We start from the raw sequence: 22035 nt of genomic DNA, 5'->3' as shown, positions 1-22035 counted from the left end.
GAAACAAAGCAAAAACAAATAAACAAAAATCAACAACTAGACAAATTATTCCAACGAGATAGAGCTTCTTTTTTTAACCTTACTTAGATACAGAGAAGACATGAAAGAAACACTGATGAAACTTAAAGAACATCCTGAAGCAGAAAGAACTTTTTTTTTAGTCCATAATGACAGTCAAAGTGAACACATTTAAAAATAAGCTCACTGGGTTTGTTAAGCACTGCAGATGTAATTGTCAATTTCATATGATTTAAGAGGATGAAGATCAGTTTACAGGCATTCTGAAAACACCAAACTTGCTTTTTTCAAGATGCAATTAATACAAATTCAGTTTAGAGTAGATTATGATACACAAATATTTTTTTGTCCTTTCAAAGTGTTCCAGCACCATTACTGGTTAAAGCAAAAGATTTTGATTTGAGGTCGAGGTTCTGCCTCTTACTAATGAGCACTCAGTAAGGTTTGTATTTATTAAGCAGTAGTTTGTTTGCTCAAATCTACATTTGTAGAACATTAAAACTGAATTGCAGTGCTTCTTGAACTTGTAAAACCTTTTTTTAAAATATAATACTGTTATCTGAATAATTTGTTTTTTAGAGTTAGCAGAAAAATAAAGGTTCAAATCATTAATAATATCAGAGAAAAGAAACGGTTTCAAGGTAGAACCACGAGGCACCCCTCACTGCTGTAATCAAATCTGATTTGCACTCATGCAAAAGAACAGTGCTTTTGATTATGCTTAAGTGTAGCTGTGAAAGATTAAGTAGCTAAATAAGAAATTAATAATAATATACTTAATTATGAGACTAATAATATAAACATTAATCCAAATTATGAATATAATTATTAATCTGGAAAGCCCTCTGTTATATCACAAATATCATAGATTAAATGTTAATGTTAATGTATGAATGTCACAAATTGCTCTGTGTAGGCAGAAAAGGCCCCAAATGCAAACCTGCGGAGACGAAAAGTAAACTCAAAAAGAACACAGCTTTATTGTCAGCGTGGTGGTTATACAAACAACAACACAAAACTAAACTAGGAAAAACTAATGCACAGGGAGACTCACACACAGCTATGAGGGAGGACGCAACACTGAACACAGGAAGACTGAGGACTTAAATACACACATGAGGTGATCAGGAGAAGTGGCAACACGTGCAAACAGCTGAAACAAATGAACACAACAATGTCACAGGGGAAGTGTAAAACTAAACACTACGAACACAGGAACACAGGACCTCTTCAGAATAAAACAGCAAATATAATGAAACGCAGACATGACTACATGAACTTGACGACAAAAGACATGCAGACATAAAGGACATGGGAGACTTAACACAGGGGTTGAAAACACAAGGGGAATCTAATAAACAAATGAAGAAAACCCAATGAACTTAAACATGACCCATAAACATCAAAATAAACTAAAACTCAAAACACTGTGTTAAAAGACCCAGGATCATGACAATGAGCTGAAGATGGTCTTGTTTTTCCTATTATACAGGTTATTTGTTGTGTACTGAGTACCTGATGGCCCAAAAAAACAAGAAAGAAGTTTCAATCTGAACAAGACTTACGTGAAAATCATCTCGGGTTAAGATATTTTAGTCATACAGAGTGTATTAAGCTTTCAGTGAGTCAAAAAATGGCAGCTTGGGAAATTTCTAAATATGGTAAATGGCCTGTATTTATAGCACTTTACTAGTCCCTAAGGACCCCAAAGCGCTTTACATATCCAGTCATCCACCCATACACACACACATTCACACACTGGTGATAGCAAGCTACATTGTAGCCACAGCCACCCTGGGGCGCACTAAAACATATTTAACTTTGTCTACATTTTTTTAGCAACGTAGAATTCAACTTGTGTTACTTTTCATGTATTTTCTTAACTGCAGAAAACACAGGTGTAAATCTTGAAATGAATAATTAAGTTATATACGTCAGGTAGAGGTACGGTTTTCAGGGGAATTGTGGGGGAGAAAGCTCATCAGATATTAATAGTGCTTGCATTTTTCAGTGATAATATAAAACTTTAATCATTCAGAATAAGTACTTTTTAAAAAGAGATACAGAATGCATAAGAAACCTAATGCATCATACTGTAGTGGTCTGTGTGTGGAGTATTTACCTGGTGTCTGAGCTTTGTGTTTTTCAAAATAAAGGGGTGGTGAGATGAAAACTCCAGAGATGCCTGAAACCCTAAGGAACAACTTTATTACCAGACAAACGTGTTTCGGCTTGTGGCCTTCATCGGGGCTATTACAAAACACCAAACAGCTTGTGCTTAATTAAAATAAAACAACAGAAAATAAAAAAACTAATGAACCAATCAGCCACTCACACATAAACATAATCATTAATGGGGATGATGATTGTTCAAATAGGCTCTGGACCGAACCATTACAGGATAAGGTGACTGGATGTCACCTTGTACATGTAAAAGTGGGTCATTCCCACAGGTGCACAAAAAATGCAAACAAGATAAAAAATTATACATAACAATCACAGGAACTCTAAGAAACGAATTCCATGAACTAAACAACAACAATTTGCATCACAATCTTTTTAGAGACATTTTTTCAGAGACAAAAATAGATCGAATCACAGAAACTCATTAATAGCTAGATCTTCATTCATACCTTTGGGAAATAAACTCTTTAAATGGAATATCTAGAATGCCTCTCACTTTTCTCTGATGGAATTGATATAACCAGCTCTTTGACTGAGCTTAATGGCTTCAATGCCTATAAAGAATAAAGATGAGCTACAATGTTTTTCATTAAAATGTCTTGCAACGGGGCTGGTTAAATCATTTCTCTTAATAGAACTTCTGTGTTTGTTAATTAATTCTTTCACAGGACAGGGTGTTTTGTTGCATGGACACCGTATCATGTAGACCACATTTTTAGTTTTGCTGGTAATAAAGCCTTTTGCATCAATAATCTTGCCACTTGGTTTTACATTTTTGAGTATTCTCAATGTATGGAAGACCCACAGTTAAAATGACCTTGTAAGTTATGAGTTGCCAGGTGTTGTTTTTGTTGTTATTAGAATCACAAAAAGCTCGAATAACCCTATCCCTAATGTTTTTATCATTGGCGGTTCTTTAAAAATCTCCTGTAAATTCGAAGGATGTGCCAATGTTTTAAAATTATTTCTTTAATGTTCCTGGTTTTTGTTGTAATGGTTGTTCAAAAAACAAGATTTCATTTGGGTTTTGGAGGTTTCTTAGTTACCAGATAAAACTTTCTGTTTTTTGAGTCCACCTTATTTTCTGCAAATCTTAGCCAGTCCTCTTTGTCATTTTTATAACATCTTTTCTTTGCTGTAATTATATTGTTCAGGAATTTCACAAATGCGTTTGAATCTAACGACTTGGCTTACAGGTAAACCTTTTTTGAGGCTGAAAACTTGCAGCATGAAATAATGTATTTCAATAGGTTTGGAGTAAAGAGAGGTGGACAGATATTTGTCTTTTTTGGTTACTATTATGCCAAAAAGGTTAATTTCTTTACTACTATGATCAAGAGTAAAACATAAATCTGCAAAGTGTTCATTTAAAAATCGTACAAACTCCAATACTGTGGAGACTGATCCCTTCCAAAATAAAAATACATCATCTATGTACCGTTTCCAAGACATGATGAATGGTAGAAAAGGATTTTTTTTGGTGGTCGTATAAAATTCATTCTTCCAGATGGCCAACAAGTAAACAAGCAAAACTAGGTGTCATTTTCGTGCCCATTGAAGTGCCAGAAATTTGAAGCCATAGTGTGTCATTATAAAAGAAATCATTCCTCTTCAGAACAAAAGCAGCCAGCTTAATTAAAAAGGAAGTAGATGGTGATTTTGTAGGCCTGTAGGTGAAAATGTTCGACTGACTCGTCGTCTTTGAGGCTTTGTTGTTTTTTCACAAGGATGTAACATCATTCATTGGTGGGAGGTATTTGAAAAGAAGCAGAAAATGAGAGCTGTCTTTTATGTAGGAGTTCAAGGTCGGTACGAAATCTTACTATGGAAGCCTACAAAAGTTGATATTCACTCGGTTAAACTTCAGGTGGTTGTTCTAGATTTCTGTGGATTTTTGGAAATATATACAAAAAGCTTTTAAAGGATGTTTACTGAGTAAAAATGTTTTTTACTTCAGAGAAATTTCACCATAGAAGAGGTCAACAAGGAACGGCTGTTTACAGCTTATTTACTTGTGACCATTGTGACAATGGCACCTCCTTTCTTATAGGCTTTAAATACAATTATTTATCCTGTCCAAGCTCTATTACTGATTACTGCTTTCTGTTGATCATTTGTTAAATTATTTAAGGGAAATCAAGTTCTGTGAGTCTACAGTATGTATCTATCACGTGATTTCTGTTCTCAGTGGGACAAAAATTACTTTTAATATTAAAATCACTTCATTTTGACAAGACTTGCTTTTCATTAAAAATTCTCTGACGTTTTTACAGCTCTTAAAAACAAGTTCAAATGGACTTACAGAAGGAGTTGGCACAAAAGAAAGACGAAGTTCAAGCACTGATAGTGGAGCGGGAGTCAATACAGTTCTGCTTGGGTTGGCAACAGCTGACTTCTTCCCCAATATTGAGATCAGGTCCATGGGCGGTCGAATGGATCTTTTCCTTTTTCCCCATCATCCAGGAGATGGGGGTTCCAGGGGACGAAACATTTTGCCCAATACAGGATGTCCAAGGTGGCTGGAGAATTTACATTGAGTCTTTTTCTTGTTTGGAGTGGTTGAAGGGAATCTTTGCTTGGACGTGTGTGTCATTAAACCAAACTTTCTGTTCTGTTGGGCGTGGTTCAGTGATGGTGGAAGTATTGGTGGTTAAATTGTGAGCGTCTTTGGACCAGGGATATATAAATCCCTCCTTATAGTCGTTCTAATCTCTGAGGAATTCTGGATTTTTTTAGGTCTTTTATTTCTTTTTCACATTCTGTTAGTCTTATATCAGGTTCCTCCATTTGTTTTAGTGCATCATTATTATCTCTTGTCAACACTTCCAGGTACTGTTCATTCTTTAATAATTCATTTTGTATCTTACTTTCTTTCTCATTCAAGTACTTTATGGTAATAGCCATCAGCCAAATGGCTTTCACATATAGTCGAAACACGTAATAAAGTTGTTCCCTAGTGTTTCAAGTGTTGCTGTAGTTTTTATCTCACCAGTTCTTTATTTTTCTCCAAGCACCTTGGAAAAGGTGAAGTTGAGGCAGAAGCTTTTAGATAACTGATTTTTAAAATAAAGAAATTTTCATAATTTATGCAGAAAGGAGACAATTTGGTCCATAATATGTTCAATCATAAGCTACAGTCATGATATTAAACACAGTATCAGGGCTCACTTGGTCACTTTCATACAACTGAGCCATCACTGATGTTATTATTAACAGCTGTGTTTATAAGGCAAGTAAAGTGTCTGCAAGGGAAGAGTCTATCGAAGGTTCTTAAAATAGTTCGAGATCACTTCCTTATAAATCTCTGCAACTGACTCTGTGTTTTCTCAGCAGTTCTCCTGGTAGGCAAAAAGCCCTCGAGCAGCTTAACAGTTTTAGAGAAGCAATGCCTTGTTTTAGAGTTTGTCCCAGCTACTGGGACAGCCTGCACTTCACTATCACTGTACTATATTCCCATTTCTGGTCACAAGTAGATAATGTCTACTTTCTTCCCCTCTAGCAGGCAGCAGGCACATAAATGCATGAGTGAGGGCTGGAGAGAAAGCTGTAAAAGCAGGGAAAGACTGAGCGCCAAATGGATATGTTGTGCAGGATATCAGAGCACAGAAATTTTAACTGACCTAATGGGATTTTATTTATAATTTATTCACCATTCGTGCTTTTGTTTTTTGACCCCTTGCATCAGTGCAGACTGACTGTGGAGTTTGTTCATAACCAGTAAGCATCCATTAAGTAAATATAATGAATGTGTCTGGGATTGAATTCAGCCCATTAAAGCCCCTTTATTTCCAGTACTAAACACTTGTATGTTGTTTTGGGTGCCTGATGCAGAATTCCCTCAAGGCACGGAGACAGACAGGATGTCCATTAGTGTGGACAGACGATAAGATCAGATTATTGTTAACAAGAGATTCACAGCCAAAAGTATTCAACCTAATAGCCACGTGTAATTCATTATTATCTGATAATGCAACACTGAATTGTTGTAACAGTCTAATAATCTGTCCAGGATACTCCACCTCTTACGCTACATCAGTATGACAGACTTGATATCCACCACCTGCTACTCTATATTGGATAAGCATTCAAAATAACAGTATGGACAGACTATTAGCTGTCAGAGATGAATGAAGCCTGATGTTATTCCATTTGCATCTTTTAAATAAATACACAATTAGCCACTTTGCTAATCTAATTACACTGTTTAGTTTACATGGTGTAGTCTTTTTCTCCTTTTTAGAGGACACCTGTTTCTCTTTTGAATTGTTTTTTAGACTAACTGTTGAAAAAAAAACTGTTTTGAAATTGAAATTGGGTGATGTTTTAAATACTGAACATATGGAGAGATTAAAGAAAAACTGTTAAATTAATTTGCAGGTCCATATGTCTCTAGATAAAGTCTGCAAACTTTAGTTTGGTATTTATGTAAAGGGTGATTTTAGGGTATGAAATAAACTATTACATAGTTACTGGTACACAGTAAACAGAGGACAATACATATATGCATATTTCAAAGAAGTTGTACAACTTTTAATAGACTGGCTAGTCCTCTAGCCTCCATAGAGGAGGTGGGTGAGAGGAGGATGTTAGCCAAGCTAATGCCCATTATGGACAACAGCTCTCAGTCCCTGCATGAGACTGTGGAGACTCGGAGCAGCTCTTTCAACAGTTAACAATTACAGCCACTGTGTAGGACGGAGCATCATTGCAGGCCCTACATCCCAACAGCAGTCAGACTGTACGATAGGCACATAGGATAAATACTTGCTGAGAAAAATATGCGTGTATATATTATCATTCCTGCTGCACTTTATTTATGTATTTAAAAAAACTTTGATTTATCTTTTAGAGTATTTTGCTGTGTACAAACCAGTCTTGTGTAGTGTTTATTTGTAAATCATTTTTCTTATTTATTCATGTATTTTAATGGTTTTCTGAAGTATCTCTAATTCACTTTTTCTTTCTGCCCCTCATGCTACTGTAACAAGTGGATTTCCCCAGTGTGGGTCTATATCTAGACCATATCTATATCTGCATCAGTCTGTCTGTATCTGTTTAGCTGTAGGAAATGCAGAAAAAGAAGAGTGATTTCAATCTTACAGTTAAAACTCATTTGAAGAACCACACTGCTTCAGTGACTGGATGGACGGATTTTTAACATATTTTTGGGGGAGATCTAAAAATCTATCAGGTACTTCATATAAATTTTGATGATGTGTTAATTAACTCATAATTAGCGTTATTTGATTATTTGATCAATTTAAGTTATTTATTTGTCTGTTTATTTATTTTTCAATGCCACCAGCAGTTTTTTCATCTTTGAACGTTAAAAAAAATAAGCCAGTTCAAACTAAGAAATGATTTGTTTTATAAGCTGAAATTTCAAGAAACTATTTGTTTGCTTGTTTTCAGTAGTTAAATATTTCTAAGCGACGTAAGCAGGCTATGTTATTCTCCTGCACGACGCACAAACTCAGACACGGTAATATGTAAATATATATTCTAAATAATAGTTTTGATGGGACAAATTAGATTTGCCTACTACATATCAATTATCCTTAACTACCACCCGACTGATTGTCATATATTGCTAATAACTGCAGATTCTGGACACTTTACAAAAGTTTAAGACGCACAGCTGAGCTCGGGAGTTTTTCATTCATTTGCTGGTGAATTATTTTGGCTCCGCCTCCGAGATTTGCTAGAAGCAACAGGAAGACAACCCAAAAGGGGTGCAGGCTTGAAGAAAAAAAACACAGTGGAGGCCGAAATCATCTCGGTGTATTGGCTTCTCCACAGCAGATCCACTGCTGGGCTTTAAACCTTACCGACCTGCCACTTGTGACCCGTTTGTATGCGAGTTATACGTGGCAGATTAGTGAGCATGTCTTCCTCATAGAGCTAAAGTGAGCTTACCTGCCACAGAAGAGAGAGAGAGAGAGAGACAGACGGGCGAGGTGAGTACAGTATCTGGGCTGACGATTACTCGAAGCCGCTTGCGATCAGAGTGTGTGACACTGATATTTATGTAATGTGGCACAGATGTGGAAATGGAAGTTGCAGGCGGCGATTTGCCTCATCCGCTGCTTGCTGTAGTTTGCTGTTTTCCCTGCCACGTCAGTGAACATGTAGGTGAGGAGGAAAAAGTCCATGTGGCCTGTTGTTGCTGCACTTTGTTGCCAGTGTAATTAACAAAGGAGCGCTATGGAGGAGCACCACGTGTCGGGACAGAGCAGGCTTTCTGTGTGCCCTGGCCTGCTTTCTCTCTACCTCCGCCCACTGGCCTTCAGTGTAACTGGTTTGCATTTTGCTTAGAAGAATCAGTAAATGAATGAAATGTGTGGAGGTAACTGTGAGCTTCACGACCAGTTCTGGCAGCGATCAGTGACCCCAGTGTTGTCAGACGCTGAAACTTCCAGATGTGCAGCTGTAGTGTGTCCCCTGGTTGTGCAAGCTGTTCTATGCTGGAAAAGGAAACTGGGAGATGTTTTTAGGGTGACATGTCATGGGTTGTTCACTTCCTGAACAACTCACAGCTCAGACAGTGAGACCACAGAAAGGCTGATCATTCATTATGAGAGTCATTGCTCTACAGGCAGGCTGTGGTAGTTTCACTGAAAACCACAGGGCTGTTCTGTTGTGTCCTGCTGTGAAGACAAGGGGAAAACACTGCTGGCACTAGAGCCCGACGGATTATTTATTCTGACCACTGTCAACCAAGAATGGGGCAAAATACACATGCAGTAATCCTCTCTACTGGTTCCTCCTGCCAGATATTATCAGTACATGTTTGACAGGGTTTCGCACATTTGATTCATTTGATGTCCGTCATAAAATTGTGCTTCCCACAGTTTGTTTGGGTCAATAAATGTAGACATTTGATCTGCCTGCTGCAAAACATACATTTGAAACCAGTTCTGGGGAGCGGGGATAAATATTTAAGTCAGCCCACACAACCAAGTGCAGCCTAGCCCAGACCAGTTAAACTGGTGTTAGAATTGTGAGGGGAAGGTTTCCTCCCTGACTCCCAAACCTCCGAGAACCCGCAGAACCAACATGAATTACAGAGTGCCGATCACTGCTTTGTGACTGTTCGTGGTCATTCATTATAAAGTGAAGGAGTAACCAGGTTGCATGCAGTGAAGAGGCAAGTGCAGTGCATATCATTTATTATCTCGACACATATTGAGTACCGCTGTATCATGACGCCTTTGTTATCACGGGCAATGTTTTGGCCTATCATATCAAGCATTAGTAATTTCCTGCCCTGATATTAATTTGAAGCAAATACAAAGGAACTGACTGCTGCCTGATAAATGGAAGTGCTAACAACTTGATTTTTTTTGTTGTTGTTGCTCTTTTAACCTCTGAAATGTAAGGTTTAATTTAAGTGTTGTATGCAAAGTTACTGACAAAGGTGTCGACTTAAATGAGATGTTAAAGGTGAATATAAACTTGGAGTCAAGTTATGTTGCTAGCTAGTTTACTGCTTTTCCCCTTTCCAGGCACATGAAACATGCTCATATGTTCATATTTATATATTAAACCAAATCACAACAACAGTCACCTCCAGGCACTTTATACTGTAAGGTCAATACACCAACAATCAGATGATCCCCTATTATCAAACACTTGGCGAGAGTGGGAAGGAATAAGTCCCGTTTAACAGGAAGAAGCCTCCAGGCTCAGGGAGGGGCGACCATCTGCTTCGACTGGGGTGAAGCAAGGAAGACCGGACAAAAAGCACATGATGGGAGAGAGCCAGAGTTTAATAATAACGAATGATTAAATGATATAAACACATAGTGAGTGAAAAAATGTCAGTGAAGAAGAAACACTCGGTGCATCATGGGATGCCTCCAGCAGCCTGGGCCTATTGCAGTATAACTTAGGGTCACCTGATCCTGCCCCAACTATAAGCTTTGTCAAAAAGGTTTTAAGCCTCATTTGTATGTATGTAAATATATCTTGATGGGAAAATCGATCTCAGTGTTATTTAGAGAAGTGAGTTCTGTTTTGTCCTGTTTTGTTTTTTGCAGAAGAGAAAGTTTTATTTGCATCCTGTATGTCGGTTCATTTCTTAATAATTTCGAGAGAAATTTTGGTGGATTCATGTCAGCAGACAAGTCTGACTCAGTTTTCTTTGCACAAGAGGAAGAAATGCGGTAAATTAAAGCAATACCTCTTCCTCTTAGTAACAACAGTTTATATTGACTACATGTGGTTTATAATTGCCGTTTGTGGTTTGGGAGCACGTCTGGATATATAAAAACAACTGTAGGCAATATTAGTCATTTTTTTATTCTTAGTTGATACAGTATTTTAGCCGATGCAGTGATCCAGTGGATTATTCATTCATTAAACACTTTGAGATATTAATAACAAATCTGAACTTGGCAGGTTTCTTTCGTTCCATATGGACATTTTCTACTCGTGGAAGATGAGGACTGTAAGGTTTTTACTGCATTATCTCTATGCTGACAATAAGCCCATAAGTGCACTCTCTATTTATTTGTTTTCCATCTCTGGGCTCATATAAAACACACAGAGAGGCTTTCACACTGTGTAAGCCAAATATCTAACAGCCGTTTACAGTGTTGGACTTTGGATTACCTGTGTTGGAAAATGACATTAGCAGCCAAATCCAGAAAAGAATGAATTCCTTGTTGAAGTGTTGGACTTTGAGTGGATTGTGTTTCTACTCCTTTGTCGCTGTGCCTTTCTTCAGAAAAATGTAAATTCTAGACCTACTTCATCTTTCTTTTCTCTGATCATCGTTAATGCACAGAGTCAGGTAGAGTCTGCTCTACTTTTATTAACAGTTTGAGTCACATGAAAATAGGGAAAATAGATTTTGTTGGTGGCAGTACATCAGCCTGGGGATGTCAGGTTACAGTCAGCTTTGTCCTCTACTCCTTTTACTCAGAAGGCATGAACCAAACGGATGGTTTTGCTGTGCTGTGGTGGGTAATAAAGACTGTTAAACGAAAGTGGTGCCGAATCCAAAACACTGGAGTCTAGTTTGGTTTGAGGTCTTTCTTTATTTCTTCGACAGCAACACATCGCTCGCTCTGTGACTTGACATAATGGCAGACAAGTCTTGGTCTAAAGAAGATCAACAGGTTCTTAAGAGACCCTGAATGGGACATTGTTTTGTTTTCACACTTTAAAGAGAAGAGAACTTCTACCAAGGAGTAAGCGAGCTCAGAATGCAAAAGCAGGGCTTGCAGAGAGATCCGTATCAGGCATTAGAGGTGTAGTAGGTCAAAGGGGTGTGGATGGATGGAAATCAGTTAGGGGATGGGCTGAGCGGAGGAAGTGCACCAAACTGCCTTGACAGATTAAAGGCCGAGGCTTTAACAAAGAGAAGGAAGCAGAGGGATGATGTTGTCTCTGGCCGTGTACCTGCTTCCTGTCGGGAGACTGAGGGCTGGAGCGACGGCACAGAAAGATTTTTTTGGTCGAGTGATTGAAGGTGCTTCCTGTGCTGCAGAGTGGTGGGCAGAAGTCCCTCGTCAAAGGACCTCGCCTTTAAAGTGGAGCCGCATTTGTTGAGTCACATGACTTTTTTTCCCCTGCCACTTGTGGATTAAAAACCTAAAATTAATAGTATTTCCCTTTTTTGATGGGTGGGGGGTAAAGGGTGGGGTGGGGGTAGCAGTTGTCTTTATGTGGCAGTTGACAGTTGGGGGCAGGCAGGAAATGGGAGGTGGAGAAGTCAGGTGGGGCTTTTACTCAGAAGTACCACTGCAGGTATTCTTTTGTGCATTAGCAACAAAATCTTAATTTGAGCCTGAGAGGGTTAAAAAACAAATGTGTAAATTGTAAAGTATTTACAGCATATGTACATTTTTAAGGAGCTACATTAAACGAGCTGAGTGACATTTTTACCATAAGTTTGTCAAGATGTGGGACATTTTTCTACCCCTAAAGCATTTTAGCAGAACTTTCTCAGCCTTTCTATGTGTATATATCTGTATGGACCTTATCACCTCTTCAACAGGGAGACCAGTCTGTGGCAGAATTTTGTTTGTCTCACCACTAAATATGAATTGAAGAATTTTAAAAAGCATCCCAGGTCTACCTGTTATAAACATTCAAGTGAAGTACAATTTATCGTTTTTGATAACTTTTTATTCTTTAAGGTTATTAAATGGTAGGAGTGGGAGCATCGTAGAGATAATGGTACAAACTGGCTTTGAAAAGAAAAAAAAAACACCTTCACTGACAAGGAATAAAAAGACAGACCACATCATACCTTACCATAAAGACCTCATAGTACCACATCACCCCAGTAGAGCATCCTGCTCTCAGACTGCTGGTTTGTGGTTCCCAGGATATTTAAAAGTAGAATGGGAGACAGAAGCTTCAGCTTTCAGGCCTCTCTCCTGTGAAACCAGCTCCCAGTTTGGATCCAGGAAGCAGACACCTTCTCTACTTTCAGGATCAGGCTTAAAACTTCCCTTTTTGACAAAGTTTATAGTTAAGGCTGGATCAGGTGACCCTGAATCCTCCCTTAGTTACACTGCAATAGGCTTAGTGAGCTGGGGGCTTCCCACTGAGTGGTTTTCACTCACCGTGTGTTTATGCACACTGTTTGTGTGATTTGGTGCTATATTAATAAAATTGAATTGAATCAAAATTAAAGGGGTACTACATCACTGAAAACTACAGCTGAGACAGTCGAATGTATTTGCACAGCAACACTGACAGCAGTAGTGAGTGGGCTAATTATCTCAAGAAGTCAAAAGGACTAGTGCTGCTAAAGACTTGCACTATAACCTATAACAACACAAGTTTTTGGAGCAATTCATTCACAAACAGACACTAAACTGAAAGCAAAATGAACAGACGAGGACATTTTTACAGAGGTTTGGTCTGGTGGCAAAAGTGTAAGGTCTGCTAGACGAGGGGAAAAGCCAACAGCTGCTGATAGAAGTGGATCCCTGTAGTGGGGGGTCTTTGGAGTATTAGGGAAAAGGTTTCAAAAATGTAATGTAGTGGAAGAAGTTCAACTGAATAATTTTAGCAAGCTAGAAACTTTTTCACATCAAAAACAGGCTAAAGCTCAAAGAATAAAAGAGAAACTGGTAGCTACCAAAAACATTTGCTATAAAAGCCCCCGCTGTAGTTAAACAGATAAAAGTAAGCATACTGTTGCTATAGAAGGTCATTTGCAAAGTTAAAAAAAAAAACCACGAACAGGAAGACTTTCATTGAGAGTGCATGAAGTTCTAACACAAAAGTGCTTTTTTATCACCAATTCGAAGTTATTTCTAAGATGGACTGCTGGCAGTGTGACAGGAAATAGACTTTGTACTCGTTTAGAAATGGATCCTCAAGCACAAGAGCTGTTGAGGAGCATCAATTCATTTTGGATGTGGCAGGTTTGCAGAGATGTGGTAATGAATTTCACCCTCTGCCTGGTGTTAGCCCAAGGACTTTTCTCTCTTTATTACTGAACAGTCACCAGCTTCTCCCACACAGAATGTCTTTGGAAAGATGATGTTCCTTGTTCGGTGTAGAGAGTTCATAAAAAGTTCATTATGCTGGTTGTCTGTTGTTAGATGGGTTTTTATAAGGTTTTTTTTCTTTTTGCATTTTTAAGCAATGCCAGTGTTGTTGTTCTCTGAAGTGGATGGTCAGATAACAAACTTGGGTCCAGGCAGTCTTCATACCCAGAGGGTGAATCCAGCTGACTTTAACGATTTCATTACTTTTTTTCTAGCCTCATCATGTATTTGCATCTTCAACCACTGTGATCGGTCACTTGAAGCAGTGCACTTTCCACGGGACATTAACCGATTGCCAGTAATATCATTATTGCTTTATGTGTCAGGCTCTTTCAACTTGGCCATGGCCCATGGCACCAGCATCCAGTATGACCCGGTGGCAGAAATCGGTGGAGGTGCTTATGGGACTGTTTATAAAGCCCGGGACATTGAGAGCGGGCAGTTTGTGGCTCTGAAGAGCGTGCGTGTGAGGACAGACCAAAACGGCCTCCCGGTCTCCACAGTCAGAGAAGTGGCTTTGTTAAAACGGCTGGAGCAGTTCGACCACCCCAATGTGGTCAGGTGGGTGTCGTCTTTTCATCTTGTGATTAAAATGAATGCTTCACACAGGAGTCATGAATTTTCTTACTTGTGCAGGCTTATGGATGTCTGCGCCACCAAGGGAGCAAACCAGGAGACCAAAGTCACTCTAGTGTTTGAGCACGTGGACCAGGACCTTAAGACATACCTAGAGAAAGCGCCAGCACCGGGATTATCTCCAGACCGCATTAAAGTGAGAACTGGCTCCAGCTATATCTACACTAAAACTTAGCTAAAGTAAAATAACATTGCTGATACCACATTCCAAGCATGGACTGTTCTGCTTATTACTCATTTAAATCCCTGTTCCCAAGCTGAAAGCTGTAAAATATGTAGTTCCAGTGAAGCTCTGCTTGTGTTTTTGCAGGATTTGATGAAGCAGTTGCTGTGTGGTCTTGCATTCCTTCACTCTAACCGCGTGATGCACAGAGACCTGAAACCAGAGAATATTCTGGTAACCAGCCAGGGCCAGGTGAAGCTGGCTGACTTTGGTCTTGCCAGGATCTACAGCTGCCACATGGCCCTCACTCCTGTGGTAAGACGTGTATAGAGTAATTTTCCAAAGGATATTGTAATTTTTTTTTCTAACTTTGATTAATTCTTATTGTCGATTTTCTACCATTTCATTGTAGTCAGCACTTCAAAGTGTTTTAGGCAGCTAGACAGTGAAAATAACATACAGTTTCCAATCTTCAGCATTCTGGTGCCAGGCATAAACATTTTGGAAAATATGCTTATTTGCCTTCTTGCTTAGCGTTAGATAAGAACACTACAACCAGCAGATGGTTAGCTTGTCGTAAGGCAGGACTGGAAATGGTGGGTAAACAATCCAAAAGTAACAAAAGCTGCCAAGTAGTAACCCCAAGCCTCGGTAATTAATGCATTATATCACATTTTTGTGTAAAGATGTTGTGTAAAATCTCACGCCGTGACTTGGATGGGAGCAGTAACTTCCTGGAGTGTTAGCAGATTGCCAGGAAATACTCCAGGACAAACCATGATGCCTCAAAACTGCATTTTTATAAAAAAAAAAATAAAATAAGATGTAATATTCAGATTTACTGCACTGGCTAGCATTTTATTACTCGTGCTTAAACTGCTATGCCTTGTTTTGGCATTTTGCTTTTAATGTCACGCACATTTGCCCCATAATTAAAGATGCTGTAATTGTGGCTGTGTCAGATTATTATTTGTTTTATTTGAATTCTGAAAAATTGTTTTAGTGGTTTAAAAAATGAACAGTAAAGTAACAGTAAAAGGCCAGCGCCATGCTGGTATGTCTGTAACTTTAGCTAAATGCTAGCTTCTGCATTAGCATGAGTACAGTGAAAGAAAATTACCTGCTGAAGATGCAGATCTTTGCCAGGCAGGGGCATTTTTCCAGGACTTTTTAAAAAGGGAGGCCCAACAATTAGTCAAATGAGTCAGGGAGGGAGGCTCATAGAGTTATTTTTGGTTGCTATCTTAATTACAAGGACAGGAAGTAGCTCCACGTGCTTATTTTGGTAGATTTTTTATACCAGATAACCTTCCTGACACGACCCCAAAGGACTTTATGTTCCCTCCTGGGATTAAACCACAGACGTTTTACTGATATAGTGTGGAAGTACTGGAGGAGGCTAAAAAATATTCAATTAAATACATAGGAAAACAAAAGCACTTTAAAAGTGTTTTTAAATTTAGTAGCTGTAATGATCTTAATGTTCACTAGACCTCCATTAGAAGACGTAGCTTCCCCATAATTATAAAGCACCCTTGCTGCAGATTCAGATTTAGCGACAAAGTAATGGAGCCAATAAAATAAAGAGCGGTTACAGCAGTAAGTATGTTTAATTTTCCTGAGTGCTACAAAAAAACACATCGTTTTGCTTACAGTTTGCAAATTCAAGAGTTGGGGGGGGGGGTTGTATGAGGGGGAGCACATCTTTTAACCATGCTATTTAACCCTATAGCTGTCACTGCACGTAATGGTATTTACATGCAGTGATGCACTGAGGGGGACAAAACAGTTTTTAACAGAAAAAGGGGCTCAAAACTTTCTTGTCTTCCTATCTTATCTGTAATTTCCGCCCATGGTTGGAGTGACATGACTACACAATTTTGGAGGGGCAACATGGGGGCCCAGTTGAATATCAAGGGGGGTCGACTGCCCTGCCCCTGCTACTAGATAATGTTTTGTGGAGTTTTTTGCTAAAAACTGTCTTTGCACCACGAATAAACTCTTTTACGTGATCTTCAGACATCAGTAAAGCATTTTTTCTCACCTCAACCTGAATGACACACTCTGGAAACATCTGCAGAAAAGCAGCTAATGTGCAAGTGTTTTGTTCTTCAACAGTATTTGACCTGTTTGCTGTTTGCGACTCTGTTAGAGCCCAACCCCAAGTGAGAAATTCCCATCAGATCATGATGAATTAGTATCAGCATATACATATTGATAAAAGGGGTTTTTTGGTATGTATCCATTGAGCTGTTCTGTTTGTGTCTTCCAGGTTGTGACCCTGTGGTACCGACCTCCGGAAGTCCTGCTGCAGTCCAGTTACGCCACACCCGTGGATATCTGGAGCACCGGCTGTATCTTTGCAGAGATGTTCAGACGGAAGTGAGTCAGCATTCGATTTTTGTGATCTGAGTCACTAAGTTAAAAAGTAGCAGAGGCCTGATTACTCATCCTCTGCGAGGTGTGACGTGAGCTCTGGGTTCTCATTAAATTCCTGAAAACAGATTAGATTGCGATTTTAAATCATCTCCATCGTGCCAAGTAAGTTTGATTTGCTCTGGTTCTGTATGAAACCACTGCCTCAATAACCATGACATCTTTTAACTGCACCTGTGATAGGGAAGCAGTGTGTACAAAGGCACAAGCCTGGGACTCGTGTCTAGCTTTTTATTTGCTGTTCAGGTTCTGAAACTGTTGGCTAAGGTTAGAGAAAGTTAAATATTTACAAAGTGTTGTTCATTTTTTCGGTTTAAGTCAGGCTGACTTTCTCATGTTTGACATAGATGTGGATCATTTCTTCTTTTTAATCACGTGCAAGAAATATTTAGTAAGATGCCAGGACATGATAGCAAATCCAGTGCAAATGTGCAACGAGGCTGAACATTTTACAGATATATGAACATTTCTGCATTCTGCTTCTGACCGAAACCAAAATATTCACGGCACATTTGCAGTCAGTGTGTGCTCTCTGGTCCTGAGGCACGGGCGGTTTTTAGTTTCTCATATATTAGTACATATATCAGTAAAATGAGTTTTAATAAGGGTAAATTGGTTTAAAGAGTAAATAAAAAAGGTCTTTGCCATAAACATTTTATAGCTGTAACTTAAGATTAAGGTTTATTGAGTTAAACTGTATTTTTTATAGCTGTTTAGGGAATGATGATGCTTGGTGATACAAATTTACCATAGAGCAGGGGTGGGTAATTAACCAATAAGCTTAATATTAATATTAAGAACTGACTTCAGCTCAGTATTAATTTTGTTCGGTGATTTAGAGGTTTAATTTAAGAGAATGATCCTGTGATAGCAGCAATTTTATGAACCTATTAGAGGAGCTTTTAAGTTTAATCAGAAATGCTAAGAAGCACACAGCAGCTCCACCTAGCGGTACAAATGACACATTGCATCAAAGGATGAATGCCTAAAAAATGATCCCTTTGTGAGCAGTTCCTATGAAGATGGTGAGATTCTTATGATTCATCAAAAATGCACAGTGTTATGATGTTGTAGCTTTTAGGCCAAAGGTCAAAAATAACCATCAGCTTCCAGCTTTTAACTCGTCTTTGTTCTGTCTGCGTGTTAGACCTTTGTTCTGTGGAGAATCAGAAATGGACCAACTTGGGAAGATTTTTGAGTGAGTAACAAACACTTTCAGTCACATTAACCCGACTGATCATTCTCGCAACTCCTTTGTCACTGAAACTTACACGTCGTTTCAGGGTTATCGGCTTGCCGCCAGAGGAGGAGTGGCCAACTGATGTTACACTATCAAGGAAAAACTTCCCCACTCTCACGGCTCGCCCAATCACGGACTTTGTCCCAGAGATAAATGAGCATGGGGCGCAACTGTTGCTGGTAAGGCTCGTGAATTAAATCATTAGAGCGGCTTTGCATCCTGCCTGGTAGTTGATTTATGTCTCAGCTACATACCGAGTTAAAATCAGGGCATTAACAGATTAAGCAACCTCAGATCCCAGAAGAATTTCATTTGCCTTAAACACGAGCCTCAGGAATTCAACTGCTGCGATCCTGACAAATTCCTGTGACTCCTTTTGCTTATTCAGCTGGTTGTGTTAGAGGAGAAACCCAGACTTGTGGAAGAGCCCTTTTAAGAAAAGGGTTTTGTTCGCATGCTTTACAGAGTGCTGGTTAAAGAGGAAATATGACTTAAATTGACATTTTAAATGGAATATTTAAAGGAGATTTACAGTAAATGTTCATTCCTGTGATTAAAGGCGTTACCTAACTATTTAAAGTAGACAGAAGATTTTATCATGTCTCCCCGTATGATGTGATAAATAATAGAAACACAAGTGCTTTTACTTCTCGGTTTCACTGCAGAATTGATAAATAGGACCGAATCTGCCAGTTAATCTTCTTTGGTGCAGGAAACATACCTCCGAGATCTTTTTGCTCCATATTGACATGATAGCATCACACAGTTGCTGCACATCCATGATGTGAATCACCCATTTAACCACATGCCAAAGGTGCTGTGGAGGCCATCAGAGTACAGTGAACTCATTGGCATGTTCAAGGAACCAGTGTGAGATGATCTGAGCTTTGTGACATGTTATCCAGCTGGATGGGTACACTGGTCATAAAGGGATGGACATGGTCAGCAGGCTGGTAGGCTGTAGCATTTAAATGGTGCTCAGTGGTTCTAAGGAGTCCAAGATATGCCAAGAAATTAGCCACCACCAGCAGCAGCTTGAACCATACAAGACACGATGGAGCCATCTTTTCATGTTGGTTACCCCAAAGTCTGACCCTACCATCTGAAAGTCACAGCAGAAATCGAAAGACCAGCCGACGTTTTTCAGTCTTCTGTCGTGTGAATTTTTTATTATATCTCTAAATTGAGCTCCATAATTTCCTATACCGAACTCGAGATTGTTATTCATGCTTTTATTTCATCACGATTGGACTATTGCAATTCCCTGTTTACTTGTTTAAACAAAGGTTCCTTGGAGCGTCTGCAGATCGTTCAGAATGCTGCAGCAAGACTTCTGACGAAAGTTTCTAAATATTCACATATAACACCGTTGCTTAAGCAGTTACATTGGCTTCCTGTCGAATCTAGAGTCCATTTTAAGATTTTGGTTTTAACTTTTAAGGCTCTTCGACAACAAGCACCACCATATATTATTGAACTTTTGCAGCCCTATGCCCCTAGTAGGTCTCTGAGGTCGAGTAGTCAGGGCCTACTTGTCATTCAGTATACGAGACTGAAAACTAGGGGTGATAGAGCTTTTGCTACTGTGGCCGCTCGACTTTGGAACTCCCTTCCTCAGGACCTACGATCCGTTGATTCATTGATTACTTTTAAAAAACAGCTAAAAACTTATCTTTTTAAAATTGCTTTTTGTTAACTTTGTTTGTTTTTTGTCTTTTAATCTGTTATATCTGTAAAGCACTTTGTGATGTCTATCTAGAAATGTGCTATATAAATAAAATTTTACTTACTTACTTATTAATCCTTTATTTATCCAGGTAAAAAATCTCATTGAGATTAAAAATCTCATTTCCAAGAGAGACCTGGCAGCCTCAGTTCCTGTTTTTAGCTGACAGGAGGAGCACGTGGTGTGGTCTTCTGCTGCTGTAGCACGTCTGCTTCGAGGTTTGATGTGCTATGCATTCAGAAGTCTGCCCATTCCCCTCTGACCTCTAAACTCAGAACTGCCGCCCACTGGACATTTTCTCTTTTTTTCTTTGGAAACCCTAGAGATGGTTGTGTGGGAAAATCCCAGTAGCTCAGTAGTTTTAGAAATACTCAGACTGGCCTTTCTGACACTACAACCGTGCCACATTCAAACTTACATCCTCTGTCTTCCTGATTCTGATGCCCAGCTTGTCTTGACCATGTCTACATGCCATGAGTTGCTGTCATGTGACTGGCTGATTAGATATTCTTTGGCAGTTCATCAAACTGTCCATTAAAGAGCTCACAACGTACAGTGACACACTTCTAACATCGTGCTACTCTTGCCTCCACAGAAAATGCTGACCTTTGACCCCTTGAAACGAATATCAGCCTTAAACGCACTAGAACATGAATATTTTCGGGACGAGGCGACGTCGACTCAGACAAAAAGCTGAAGTCGTCCAGGGAAGCGCGCAGCAAGAGGTAACAGTGTCGGAAGTTTCAACGTATCAGTGTCATTCACCGCTCTGCCTTTCACGATGTCTGCTTCGGAATATTATTTTGTTATTCCCGCATCACAAAAAAAAGGTAAAAGGCTGAGAAAGAGGAATGAAATGAGGATCGCTGCTATGGTTCTCAATGTGTAAATGTAACGAGTAATAACGTGTCACGTCTTAAAGGACAGTACCAGTGTTTTTTCACGTATCAGTATCGTCAGCAGGCACTCATAAACACAAAAGTCGTGTCATCGCCGACGAAATGTTCCTCCTGCGACATTTCTGGACGCGTCAGATTAGAAAAGCCATTAGATAGTGAGTTTACTGTAGCTGTATTAATATAATAATACAATAGGAACAATAACATTGTAAGACTGTGACAGGCATTGAGCTGTATGTAAATGATTTAAGCTAGCTGTGTTAAATTCGTGAGGAAAAGGAACAAGTAGAAGTGGATAAGCACACAAGAACGACACACCTTATAAAAATACTGATATTGCCCTTGAATTAGCTCAAGAAACAAAAGTATTTTTCTATGTGCTGAAAGACTGAATGGGTGTAGTTCATTTCGTGTTAAACATTTGTCTTCTGTTGCTGCAACCATCTGAAATCAGTCATCACTGCAAATATAAATAAATGTTTCAACCACACTGAGGCTTGATTGTGTTTTATTACACAGATTGGGGGTCTGTGTGGAATGAATGAAACTGAAAAATGGACTGAAATGTGTTTCTTGAATGAACATGAGGTATAAAATTGTGAATCGTGCAATCGTTAGCATATTCAATTAGACAGTACTGTGAAAGCCCCCCCTCACTTCTTTATTTTTGTTAGGTAAATGGGACTGATTCAGTGAAACAAGTGCGAGTATTTAAGGCAAAACAGAGTTCGTAATATTTAATATTTTGTATGACCACCTTTATTCATCAACACAGCCTGAACTCTCTTAGGCAAGCTTCGTCATCATTGCTATAAGTATTGTCTTGGGAATAGTTCTCTGGACTTCTTGAGGGACATTCAATGATCTTCTTTGGATGTTTTCAAACTTTGCAAGAAAGTCCAGCTCCTTGGATGTGAACTATAAAGAAATGAGAGGTGGCTGAAAGACTTTTTCACAGTACTATACAATAGCAATAGGCACTAGTAAGAAATGCGTTTATAGAGTGTTTTAGACTGTTAAAAGCAATATTTAAATCACGCCATCAGACCTGTTGCCACTGATTTTCAGTCCAGTCCTTGTGTATTTTGGCATTTCTCTGCCTCCTTCACTTTCTTAAGGATGCCTTCATAATCCCACCTTTCCACTGAGACCATTGAAGCTTTAGAGAACAGTAGATGGATCAACTGAAGAGGATTTGGGTTTTTCAGATACTGTTTTTT

The 22035-nt window shown here is 39.0% G+C and overlaps 1 protein-coding gene across 1 annotated transcript; it reads left to right on the top strand.

Annotated features, from left to right (window-relative positions):
* The first annotated feature begins 7896 nt into the window (after positions 1-7896).
* On the top strand, positions 7897-21305 carry cdk4 (cyclin-dependent kinase 4). Its single transcript, XM_040028909.1, has 8 exons — positions 7897-8159; positions 14042-14276; positions 14352-14487; positions 14662-14829; positions 16787-16896; positions 18098-18148; positions 18234-18369; positions 20512-21305. Exons 2-8 carry the CDS (start codon positions 14059-14061, stop codon positions 20611-20613), a joined length of 921 nt encoding a protein of 306 aa, XP_039884843.1. The 5' UTR covers positions 7897-8159; positions 14042-14058; the 3' UTR covers positions 20614-21305.
* The last annotated feature ends 730 nt before the right edge of the window (positions 21306-22035 follow it).

This window comes from Simochromis diagramma, unplaced genomic scaffold, assembly GCF_900408965.1.
Source record: "Simochromis diagramma unplaced genomic scaffold, fSimDia1.1 OVJJ01000483.1, whole genome shotgun sequence".
Classification (NCBI taxonomy): Eukaryota; Metazoa; Chordata; class Actinopteri; order Cichliformes; family Cichlidae; genus Simochromis; species Simochromis diagramma.
This window is presented reverse-complemented; position numbering and strand designations above follow the sequence as displayed.

Bases quoted from the DNA above. Each gene is read 5' to 3' on its own strand.
- cdk4 (XM_040028909.1), top strand. From the start codon at position 14,059: ATGGCCCATGGCACCAGCATCCAGTATGACCCGGTGGCAGAAATCGGT. The intron at 14,488-14,661 runs GTGAGAACTGGC...GTGTTTTTGCAG, and splicing joins TATCTCCAGACCGCATTAAA to GATTTGATGAAGCAGTTGCT. The intron at 18,149-18,233 runs GTGAGTAACAAA...ACGTCGTTTCAG, and splicing joins CAACTTGGGAAGATTTTTGA to GGTTATCGGCTTGCCGCCAG.